Source organism: Populus alba, chromosome 13 (assembly GCF_005239225.2).
Source record: "Populus alba chromosome 13, ASM523922v2, whole genome shotgun sequence".
NCBI lineage: Eukaryota > Viridiplantae > Streptophyta > Magnoliopsida > Malpighiales > Salicaceae > Populus > Populus alba.
Window position 1 is genome coordinate 5,447,209 of NC_133296.1, and position 12,284 is coordinate 5,459,492.

The 12,284-nt window shown below is 41.2% G+C and overlaps 1 protein-coding gene and 1 pseudogene across 1 annotated transcript; both read left to right on the forward strand.

Moving 5' to 3' along the window:
• Positions 1-211: 211 nt before the first annotated feature.
• On the forward strand, positions 212-6,250 carry LOC140954463 (uncharacterized). The gene is made up of 9 exons (XM_073404069.1): positions 212-648; positions 811-1,545; positions 1,635-2,398; positions 2,576-2,999; positions 3,127-3,245; positions 3,336-3,470; positions 3,570-3,814; positions 3,857-4,225; positions 6,104-6,250. Exons 1-9 carry the CDS (start codon positions 212-214, stop codon positions 6,248-6,250), a joined length of 3,375 nt encoding a protein of 1,124 aa, XP_073260170.1.
• Positions 6,251-10,583: 4,333 nt separating this feature from the next.
• On the forward strand, positions 10,584-11,510 carry LOC140954393 (germin-like protein subfamily 1 member 16; annotated as a pseudogene).
• Positions 11,511-12,284: the final 774 nt, after the last annotated feature.

Here is a 12,284-nt window from a genome sequence, read left to right on the forward strand (position 1 = left end):
GGGAATCATGCACCGATTAATTCTGCCATTATTTCCATTTCGTTGTATCAGTTATTTTTATTCATTCATTAGTTGGCTATAAAAAGTCAACTGAAGTGTAATGAAGAAAGGAATTAATTATGCAAAACTCTCTTCTCTATTTCTCATTCTATCAATTCTTCTTCTTTTCATAAATTACACCTATCAATTGGTATCAAAGCCTCTCATTTCCATGGAGACTAGGAACAAAAGCAATACTGAGTTTCGCAATGAGGTCATTGAAGCATTGGCTCAGCATGCATCTCAATTTGATCTTCTTAAAACCCAACATGAGTCTCGTTTCGATCTCCTAAACAACAACATGAATCAAGTTACCACCTCCCTCCAAAACCACCAAAACACAATCAGTGAATTACAGGCATTGTCATTACATCACAGTTCCAATCAACAAACCATTATCCAAGATGTCCATTCTTTCACCAAGGGAGAAACTTCCCAAAAGGGTCGACAACTAACTTTTGCTTGTTCCTTTCCAAGTGCTAGTTTTGACAGGAGTCATCAACAGCTCAAACTGTTGTTTCCAAAATTCTGTAGTGATGAACCAACAGGATGGGTTTACAAGGCAGAGCAATTCTTTGAATTTCAGAACATTGTGAATGAGCAAAGAGTGTAACTCGCTTCTTTCCACCTGGACAGATTAGCTTTGCAGCGGCACCGTTGGCTGACTAAGTACAAGGGGACACTCACCTGGCCTGAGTTTACCACGGCACTCCTCCAATGTTTTGGTCCAACTGAGTATGAGGATCCTCTAAAGCTTTAAACTCGTTGCAGACAAGTCACAACAGTAGCAGCATACCAAGAAGCTTTTGAAGGGCTATCACATCGTGTGGATGGGTTACCAGAACCATTCTTGGTTGGATGTTTCATTGCAGGACTTCGGGATGATATCCGTCTGGATGTCAAAACTAAACAAGCGAAGACTCTAGGAGACACCATTGGAGTTGCTCGCCTGGTGAAGGAACGTAATCTCCTACAAAGGAAAGGTAAGAGGTTTGCTCGATCTACAGTCATTTCTCGTCCTCTGTCTACCACCAATAGTGGTGTCTTGGGACCACCACTAGCATCCAAACCAATCAACAACACTGCTCCATCCTTATTCAGGAGGATAACCAATCAGGAAGCTCGTGAAAGACGTGAGAAGGGTCTTTGTTTTTATTGTGATGAAAAATTCATACCAGGGCATCGTTGTCAAAGGCCACAGCTGTTTATGATTGAAGATTCCACACCAGCAGACACTGATACCAATGAGGATTGCACCGTTGACATTGCCACTGTGGAATCTTTTCCGGAGATATCTTTCCATGCCATCGCTATAACTGAGCATCCACAGACCATTCGTGTAATAGGAAAACTGAAGAACAAAGATGTCACAATGTTGATCGATGGAGGAAGTACACATAATTTCATCGACCAATCCATTGTCTCTCAATTCGGGCTGCAAGAAATTCGAGATAAGACGTTTCAGGTGATGGTGGCTAATCGTGAGAAGATTTTTTATGGCGGATGGTGTCTTGCTCTTTCCCTACTCATCTAAGGTCACGTGGTCATTGCTGATTTTTATTTCTTACATGTTGTTGCTTGTCATGTGGTTTTAGGCGTACAATGGCTTGCGACTTTTGGTCCAATAGAAACAGATTACAGAAATCTACGATGAGTTTCATAGATGGGGGTATCAAACGCATGTTTCAGGGAATTGGTCGTGCAGGGTTGGAGGCGTTATCCAATAAGGACCTTTTTAACTTGCAACAAACTGGGTTGTTTCTCCATATTACTATGACTGAGCATGTGGACTCCACTGCCACTTATTCCAGTGATCTCGCAGTAATTCTTGACAAATTTTCGCATGTTTTTGACACTCCAACAGCTTTGCCACCAAATCGTTCACATGACCACTGTATTCTACTTCAACCCAACAACGAACCTGTTAGTGTTCATCCATACAGGTACCCATACTATCAAAAAACTAAGATTGAAAAGATGGTTAAAGAACTTCTTGAATCCGGTTTAGTTCGTCCAAGCAACAGTCCTTTTTCATCTCCTGTTTTGTTGGTAAAAAAGGTAGATGGAACATGGCGATTTTGTGTAGATTTTCGGGCACTCAATCACATAACAGTGAAGGATAAATACCATATTCTGATTGTTGATGAGCTCTTGGATGAGCTGCATGGTGCCAGGTTTTTTACAAAACTGGATTTACGTTCGGGGTACCACCAAATTCGGGTTCAAGAGTCAGACATCCAGAAAACAGCTTTCCACACGCATGAAGGACACTATGAATTTGTAGTAATGTCGTTTGGTCTTACTAACGCCCTAGCTACTTTCCAGAGTCTCATGAACGATCTGTTCAGGCCATATCTTCGCAAGTATATTATTATGTTCTTCGATGATATTTTGATTTACTCTAAAAATTAGGATGAACATGTTTCACATATCATTAGTGTTCTAACCATTTTGTCCAGTAACAATTTGTATGTCAAGAAATCAAAATGTTAGTTTGGAGTATCATAGGTGAATTATTTGGGCCATGTCATATCAGAGAAAGGAGTCGAGGTTGATCCTTCCAAGATTCAGGCAATGGTTGATTGGCCCGAGCCTACAACAGTGAAGGGTGTGCGTGGCTTCTTGGGGTTGGCAAGATATTATAGAAAATTTATCAGTGGCTTTGGCAATATTGCAACACCATTGACTTATTGTTTAGGCAAGGAAGGATTTCGTTGGGGAATAAATGAGTCCACAACCTTCAACAAACTTAAACATGCCTTGACTTCACCTCCTGTTCTGCGATTGCCTGATTTTTCTCAGTGTTTCTTCATTGAATGTGATGCTTATGGTACTGGAATATGCATTATTCTTATTCAACAAGGTCAACCTACTGCATTCTTTAGTAAGGCATTGAAGGGTTCATCTTTGGCACTCTCCACTTATGAAAAAAGAGATGTTGGCCATTGTCAAAGCCATCCGTAAGTGGCGACCTTATCTTCTAGGGTGACCCTTCACTGTTAGGACTGATCATAAGAGTCTCAAGTTTCTTTTGGAACAACGCATCACAACTTCTGCACAAACTCGTTGGCTTTCGAAACTCCTCAGTTATGATTATGTGGTGGAATACAAAAAGGGCCCTGAAAACAAAGGTGCTGATTTTTTATTTAGGAAAGACGAGATCAACTTTATGGCAGTTTCCTTGCCTCAGCCCGATTGGTGGATGCGTCTGCAACAAGAGGTTTAACAAGACCCTTTCTACACTGATTTATTCAAGTTGAATTCTGGTCATCAATGACAACTGTATACTTGTAAAGATGGTGTGTGGTTCAAAGGTGGCAAGGTATATTTGAATCCCTCTTCTCCATTAATTCCTTCAGTTTTGGCAGAGCATCACTCTTCTCCTTTTGGCAGCCATTTTGGTTACCACATAACTCTAGCAAGGATCCAAGGTACCTTCTTTTGGCCAAAACTTCGACAACATGTCAAATAATTTCTCCAGCGTTGTGATACCTGTCAACGTTTTAAGGCAAATTGTTTAAGTCCTGCAGAGCTGCTGCAGCCCTTATCTATTCCAATAAAAATATGGACTGAGGTATCTATGGATTTTGTGGAAGGTTTGCCTCCTTCATTGGGCAACACGGTGATCATGGTTGTGCTGGATCGTTTGAGTAAATATGCTCATTTTGTAGCTTTGAAGCATCCATTCACGGCCATTACTGTGGCCAAATCTTTCATTGCTAATGTTGTCAAGCTGCATGGCATTCCTGTGCCTGTTGTCAGCGATCGAGACAAGGTACTTTTTAGTTCTTTTTGGAAAACTCTGTTTCATCTGCAGGGTACTCAGCTCAATATGAGCTCCAGTTATCATCCTCAATCGGATGGCCAAACTGAGGTAGTCAATTGGACACTGGAGCAGTATTTAAGATGTTTTACAGGTGATCAACCACATAAGTGGGTGGATTGGTTGCCTTGGCCAGAATTTAGTTATAATACTGCCATTCACTCTTCCACGAAGATTTCACCATTTGAAGCAGTTTATGGCATTTCACCACCAAACGTGCTTTCCTATGTGCCAGGAACTACTCGTGTCCAAGTTGTGGATGAGTATTTACGTGATAAAGATTCAGTCCTTCAGGAATTACGCCATCAACTAGTCCTTGCGAGAGATCGTACGAAAACTCAACCTGACAAACATCGTCGTGAGGTTCATTTTTCTGTGGGCGATCTTGTTTATCTAAAGTTACAACCAATCAGCAAACATCAGTTACTAATTAATTTATATAATTTTATATTATTTATTCTAAAATAATTTTTAAAAAAAATAAAAAAAAATCCTACCGACGGAATGTAGCCGTAATCATTTTACAAAGAGTTGAAAAATATTCACTAAAGTTGAGAATAATTAGGAGGCTTAACCTAATAGGTTAGCCAACCCTTTCTATATATATGAGTAGGGCAATATACAATAGTAAAGGTGGAGATTACCACATAAGAATATGACTACAATATTTCTTATATAATTACATTCTATAATACGCCCCCTCAAGTTGAGGGTGGAGGATCAACCCGAAGCTTGAATCTAAAAGCAGTAAATGAAGCAGCAGGAAGTGGCTTAGTGAAGACATCGGCAAGTTGATCCTGAGAGGAAATAAAAAGAATCTGAATCTCCTTCTTCGCAACTCTATCTCGGACAAAATGATAATCAATCTCAATATGTTTTGTGCGAGCATGAAATATAGGGTTTGCTGAAAAATACGTGGCACCAAGGTTGTCACACCAGATAATAGGGGCAGAAGGAGTCGGAATCTGAAGATCCGTTAACAAGTGCTGAAGCCAGATAACTTCAGCTGTGCCATCGGCTAAGGCTTTGTACTCAGCTTCCGTCGAAGAACGAGCAACAGTGCGTTGCTTACTCGATTTCCACGAAATTAGCGTCTGAACAAAGAACACAAGATAACCACCTGTAAACTTTCTATCCTCAATACTACCTGCCCAATCTGAATCTGTAAAACCATGTAAAGCAAAAGAAGAGCCGCGAGTAATATGTAAACCATGTGATGCCGTACCACGGAGATAACGCAAGATGCGTTTCGCGGCAGCCCAATGGGATTCTGTAGGAGCATGCATAAATTGACAGACCCGGTTAACAGCAAAGCAAATATCCGGGCGTGTGAAAGTGAGATATTAGAGAGCGCCAACAAGTTGCCGAAAACGAGTAGCATCAGAAAACAATGGATCCGGCATAATGGTGGCTTTGGATGTCGAAATAGGAGTATCAACTGGTTTACAGGATAACATACCAGCTCGTGTGAGGATATCAAGTGTATACTTATGTTGACAAAGCATAAGTCCCAGACCAGTACACTGCACTTCAATACCCAAGAAATAATGAACATCACCCAAATCCCGAAGTTTAAATTATGAGCTCAGTAGCTGAATGAGTTGTTGTAGCAGAGTTCCATTATTACCTGTAAGCAGAATATCATCAACATAAACCAAAAGATAACAAATATCACTACCAACCGAGAAGATAAACAATGAGGTATCCACTTTAGAAGCACAGAAACCAATGGATAATAGGAAGTCATTCAGACGAGTGTACCAAGCCCGCGGAGCCTGTTTTAACCCATATAGAGATTTATGCAATCGACATACATGACCTGGGAGTGCAGAATCAACAAAACCTGGAGGTTGTTTCATGTAAACCTCTTCATCAAAGACTCCATTTAGAAATGCATTATGAATGTCAAGCTGATGAATTTTCCAACCACTCGAAACTGCAATGGAGAACACTAAGCGGACTGTTGCCTGTTTGATAACAGGACTAAAAGTTTCAGAGTAATCAATACCTTCTTGCTGAGTGAAGCCCCTAGCAACCAGGCGCGCCTTATACCTCTCAATGCTACCATCAAATTTGCGTTTAATTTTGTAGACCCATCGGCTACCAACAACATTCATGGACGGATGAAACGGCACTAAAGTCCATGTTCTGTTTGCGCGTAAGGCCTGAATTTCCTCTCGCATAGCATTATGCCATGCCTCATATCTGTTAGCATCAGGAAAAATAAGTGGCTCATGCGAGGGAGGAGAAGTTACCCGACTAAAGGAAGCAGCAGATGTGGTTGTCGTGGTGGTGATCAGCGCTGTCTTGGGCTGTCTCGGACGAAGAACCATGGGGTGTTTAGGAGCAGCTGGACATGGAGTAGCAACACCTGTACCTAGAATGTGATGAAGAGGACAAGAGGAGAGATCAACATAAAGTTGCAGACTAGGAGGTGAAGCCAAGGAGGTGCTAGGTTGTGCCGCTACTGAATCCTACAATTCAGAACTTGTTCCTGCACAATAATCATTGGAAAGACAAGCACGTAGTGATAGTATGGCTGTGTGGGGAGGTGAGGCAGGGTCGGCTGAATCAACAGGCAGGGGAGCAAGCTGGGGGGTTGCGGCAAGGGGCGAAGGTGGGTTGTGTGTTTTGCCGAGTTGGGAAGGAAGAGGCTGAAAACAGGAAGGGGGTTGCAGTGATGGAAGATAGGTAGGTGGAGTGGGGGGAACCGGGGGTGTTGTTACCTGTTCAGACTTTTTAAAAGGAAAGACACATTCATGAAAACGAACATGACAGGAGACATAGACACGACCAAACTCTAAATCAAGACACTGATAACCAAGATGAGACGAGCTATAGCCTAACAACACACAAGGAGAAGATCGAAAATCTAATTTATGAGCATGATATGGACGTAAAAAAGGAAAACAAAGACACCCAAAAGTGCGTAGAAAGTTATAATCAGGAGTGCGATGAAACAGACACGCAAAAGGAGATTTATTTTGAAGAACATGAGTAGGCATGCGATTAATAAGATATACCAATGATTCCATAGCATAGTTCCAAAAACGCAATGGGGCATTACACTGGCCTAAAAGGGTTAGGCCAGTTTCGACAATATGTCTATGACGACGTTCAACTGTGCCATTTTGTTCATGAGTATGAGGACAAATTAATCGATGATGAATACCAATTGTTTGAAAGAATTTATTTAATTTGCGATATTCACCACCCTAATTAGTTTGAACAGATTTAATTTTAAGAGAAAACTGACGCTCAACAAGTGTCTGAAAACATTGAAACGTGGAAAATACATCAGATTTCGCAACAAGCGGATAATACCAGATATATTTAGTGTGCGCATCAACAAAGATAACAAAATAACGAAAACCATCAGAAGAAAACATTGGAGCAGGGCCCCAAACATCACTAAAAATTAATTCAAGTGGGGTAGAAGTTTTGTGACCCGTCGGTCGTAATGAAAAACGGGATGACTTGCCTAATGGACATGCTTGACATTGAGTAAAAGATCGTCTAGACGTACAAATAATTTTATTATCAGAAACTAACAAATTTAGAATGCGAGGAGTTGGATGACCTAAACGACGATGCCACAAGTCGGCAGTCGCGGAAATGCAAGGAGACCAAAAAGCTTAAGGAACTGACGTAGTCGAGGACTCGGAGAGAACATAAAGACCATCATGACTCCAATCGGAAAGAAGAACTTCCTTGGTGACGAGATCCTTCACATAAAACACAGAATCATGAAATTCAAAATAAACATGATTATCACGACAGAATTTCTGAACAGATAACAACGATTTGGTAATGTGAGGCACACGAAGAACATTAGTTAATGTAAACAAGCGTTTGGGGGAATATAAAGTAGTATGTCCAACATGGGATATGTCAAGGGCCTTACCATCACCAACATGCAAGAAATCATTACCAAGATAAGGAGCAGAAGCAGTTAGAGTTGCAAGGTCAGGCGTCACATGTTGATTCGCGCCGGTGTCAGGAAACCAAGTCGTTGCAGTAGAATCATTCGCAATAGCAAGGTGAGCAGAGGGCTTTTGTGTGCTGCTGCGAAACTGAGAGCATTGAAGAGCTGAATGGCCAGGATTGGAACACAATTGGCAGCGTACATGTCCAGACCACTACCCCTGATTTGGGCAGAAATCTGCAGCAAAGGTGCGCTTGTTCTGCCACTGATTTTGCCTCCAATCTGCAGCGGAGTGACCTCTGTTTTGGGCCTGAAATCAGTTGTTTTTGGAACGCCAATTACCCCAAGAATGTCCCCTGTTTCGGCTGTGATTAGTCATGGCATAATAAGCAGAAATCGGAGGTGTTGGCAGCAATGGTGGCTGCTGCGGCAGAGAAGAAAAAGACAGCAGAGGTGAAGAGGATGAACCGACAGCCATGGAGTGAAAGGAATTCTTGTGCAGAAACTCATGGGTAAGGAGATGACTATGAAGATCAGCATATGATAGCGGTTCATCCTTGGTTATGAGACTAGTTACCAAGTCTTTGAACTCACCGCGAAGTCCACGAAACACATAGAGATTGAAATCTTCAAGGGACATTGGGCGACCAGCAGCAGCCAATTCATCAAATAACGATTTGGCTTGCTGCATATACATACTAACTGATGCATCACCTTGCCGAAGGTCTTGAAAGGAGCCATGTAGTTGCATGATCCGGGAATTAGATGGAGAGGCAAGTGCCTTCTCAAGCGTGCGCCAAACACAATGTGAAGTAGAACAATCTACTACAAGATGCGCACATCCACGGAAAGAGAGGAGAGTAGAGCACTCAAAATAAGTTGATCTTGTTGCTTCCAACAAAGAAAATAAGGGCTGATGGCAGAGGAAGAACCAGCCGAAGCATCAATCATATAAGATGGAGGACACGGCAAGGAGCCGTCAACAAAGTGAAAAACACCTTGACCAAGGAGATATGGCTTCATCTGCATTCTCCAATAAAGATAGTTTGTGTTCATAAGTTTCAACGACACAACATGGTGGTTGTTTGATAGAGGAACCATTGTTGTAGATTGTGTTCCCATGAGAGGCAAAGGAACGGCAGAATCATGAGAAGAAAAATCAGACACATGTGGAAGTTGTTCTCGGCCAGCAGCAGGAAGAGGGCTGGCCGGTGATGGTGCAGCACCGGTGGAGGGAGAGATGGCAACGGCGGCAGCAGGAGGAGAATCCATAGGGGAGAAAATTAGGGCCGGCTTCAAAGGGAGAAAAGAGTTTTGACAGCCGAAGGCTCTGATACCAAGTTGAGAATAATTAGAAGGCTTAACCTAATAGGTTAGCCAACCCTTTCTATATATATGAGTAGGGCAATATACAATAGTAAAGGTGGAGATTACCGCATAAGAATATGACAACAATATTTCCTATATAATTACATTCTATAATAACTAAGAATACCACAATCACCAACGCTTTGACAGAAGGATAACTTTTGTCGACATTTATCGAGAGTTGAAAAATATTTACTAGAAATGCCACAATCACCAACGTCTTCATAGACGGATATAGTCCATTGGCATTTTACTGAGAGTTGAAACATGTTTACTGGAAATGCCACTATCACCGGCGGAATATATCCGTCGGTATATTTCTAGTAGGAATTTGTTTTTTTCGCACGTATTTTCCGTCTGTAAAACTATCAGTAATTTTTTTCCCCAACAGACATAGCAATGAAATGTGGGATTACCAACGAAAGACATGCCGACAAACACTTTCCGTCAATGAGTTAGTTGATAAAAAAAATTTCGACGACATTTGAATCTCATATCAACAAATTCAGTCCGTCGATAAAACTGTGAAATCTTGTAGTGTTGGTGCAATTAAGTAAGTATCAAGAAATTAACAAGTTTTATATTTAAAATTGCAATCTTAAATTTTCTAATCTTGTGTATATTTAACAAATTCTTTGTACTAGGTTGCATGATTTGTGGCATGATGCCAACAAATATCAAAAGAAAAAAAAAACATCAACTCTAATGAAATCAGGGTTAGAAAAAGCACAGACCGAGTCTTGTGATGTAGGGTAATTGGGGAAAGTGTCTAGAATTTATGGCTTCAAATGACTTTTAAAAGGTGTTCGCAATCCAGGTCATAGAACTAAAAACAAAAAAACAAATGGTTCGATGAGTAAGTAAAGTGTTGGAGCGCTTTCATTAATCAACCATGCAAAACACCTAATAAGAATGACACTACTAGTTCAGTAGAGCCTGTGCAAATTCAAGTGAGACGATCCAATTTGTTAGATGATGGTTGAATTAACCATTAGATTTTCTTTTGGAAATATATTGGTTACTGGTCTTAATAGATTATAACATAAGAAGGGAACGAGAAAACCATATCAACAGGACAATCATAAGAAACTTCCATTGAATTAACTACCCAGGACCGGGAAACATTTTCGTCACCTAAACAATCTTTAGTTCTCGACCAACTCTCACATTTTCACCGGAGTTTCTTTGACGAAGCCTTGTGACAAGAGACATGCACACCCAGTCCTGTTAAGTTAATGGAAAGAGTATTATAAAGAGAATATTGGCATATGACGGAAAATGTCAAATGTTTTGAGGACTTGGTTTCATCACTGACATCACAGAACGAGCACCTACTAAGTCTTCGTCGTCGCCTTCATACAGGACTAATTCAATGACTCCAATCTATAAATGGCCTTGCATCCTCGCTAGATAACTCACCCCTCTCCACAAGAAAAATCCGTATAGAATCTGATGGAAGGACTCAAGTTTCTACTAGTTTTTGTCGTCCTGGCTTTGGCTTCCTCATTTGCCTCTGCCTCTGATCCTAGTCCGCTTCAGGACTTCTGTGTTGCCATTAAAGAAACCGATGGTGGTATGTGATTTTTAAGTGTTTCGTCAGGAGTTTTTGTCAGGAGTCACATGATCATATTACACTGAAAATACCATGCATCCTGTATATATTTTAATATCTTCATTCTCTATTAATTGACTGACCTTTTATGGGCATGCTTCAAATGCCTTTCTCATGCAGTGTTCGTGAACGGAAACTTCTGCAAGGGCCCACAGCAAGTTACTGAAAAGGATTTCTTCTTTTCTGGACTCAACGTTCCTCGGGACACTTCCAGTCCAGTTGGTTCAAATGTCACTGCTGTCAATGTTGCTCAAATTCAGGACTCAACACTCTTGGCATATCCTTGGCTCGCCATTGATTTTGCACCATATGGGGCCTGAACCCACCCCACACTCACCCTCGTGCCACTGAGATCCTAGTGGTCGTGGAGAGTACCCTCTATGTTGGTTTTGTTACATCTAACTTGGCTAACGGAGATAATCGCCTAATCACCAAGGTCTTAAATCCCGGAGATGTTTTTGTGTTCCCAGTCGGACTCATTCATTTCCAGCTCAATGTGGGAAAAACCAATGTCGTTGCATTAGCCAGTTTAAGCAGCCAGAACCCTGGTGTGATTACAATTGCAGGTGGACAAGAAGGTAGTCGACTATCTTCAGAAACAATTCTGGACGGACAACAACAATTAGAAGAACACATTTATTAAGAAGACATGAAGCTGTAGCTAGCCTCATGTTTGGCATGTTTTCTTCATTACTACGTACCTCTTTCATATTTATTTTCATGAATAAATAGGTTTCTGCTCCCGTCTTTTATGCTCGGTTTGGTAATGATATAAAAAGCATAACAGTATGAAACCAAGGAATTGCAGTTATCGTACTATTTCCACATACTAACCAGACGTTGTACGTTTACATGTATTGCTGGAGCTTGTTGATGTCTTATAAGATACTATATTGTTGTTGTTGCAGGAGATGGAGGGAACCTGAAGATCTGTTAACAAATATTGAAGTCACATGACCTCAGCAGTACCATCTGCTAAGGCTTTATACTCAGCCTCAGTGGAGGAGCGAGCAACTGTACGTTGGTTGCCGGATTTCTATGAAATTGGTGTTTGACCAAAGAAAACAAGATAGGCACCCGTAGACTTGCGATCATCAATACTCCCAGCCCAATCAACATCTGTAAAACCATGAAGAGGAAAAGAGGTAACTCGAGTGATATGAAAACCATAAGATGCTGTTCCTTTTAGATAGCGGAGTATGCGTTTAACAGCAGCCCAATGGGAATCTGTAGGAGCATGCATGTACTCTCAGACTCTGTTAACAACAAAGTAGATATCTGGACGAGTGAATGTAAGATACTGAAGAGCACCCACAATTTGACAAAACCGTGTGGGATCAAAAAATGGATGATCCGGCTGTAGAGCAAGTTTGGAGGGAGAAACTGGAGTGTCAACAAGTTTGTAGGAAGTCATACTAGCCCGAGTGAGGATGTCAAGAATATATTTTTGTTGGCACAACATTAGACCCATACCTATAGACCGAACTTCAATACCTAGAAAGTAGTGAACATCACCT

Bases quoted from the DNA above. Each gene is read 5' to 3' on its own strand.
- LOC140954463 (XM_073404069.1), top strand. From the start codon at position 212: ATGGAGACTAGGAACAAAAGCAATACTGAGTTTCGCAATGAGGTCATT. The intron at 3,246-3,335 runs GTCTGCAACAAG...ATACTTGTAAAG, and splicing joins TCAGCCCGATTGGTGGATGC to ATGGTGTGTGGTTCAAAGGT. The intron at 4,226-6,103 runs GTTCATTTTTCT...GGCTCATGCGAG, and splicing joins CTGACAAACATCGTCGTGAG to GGAGGAGAAGTTACCCGACT.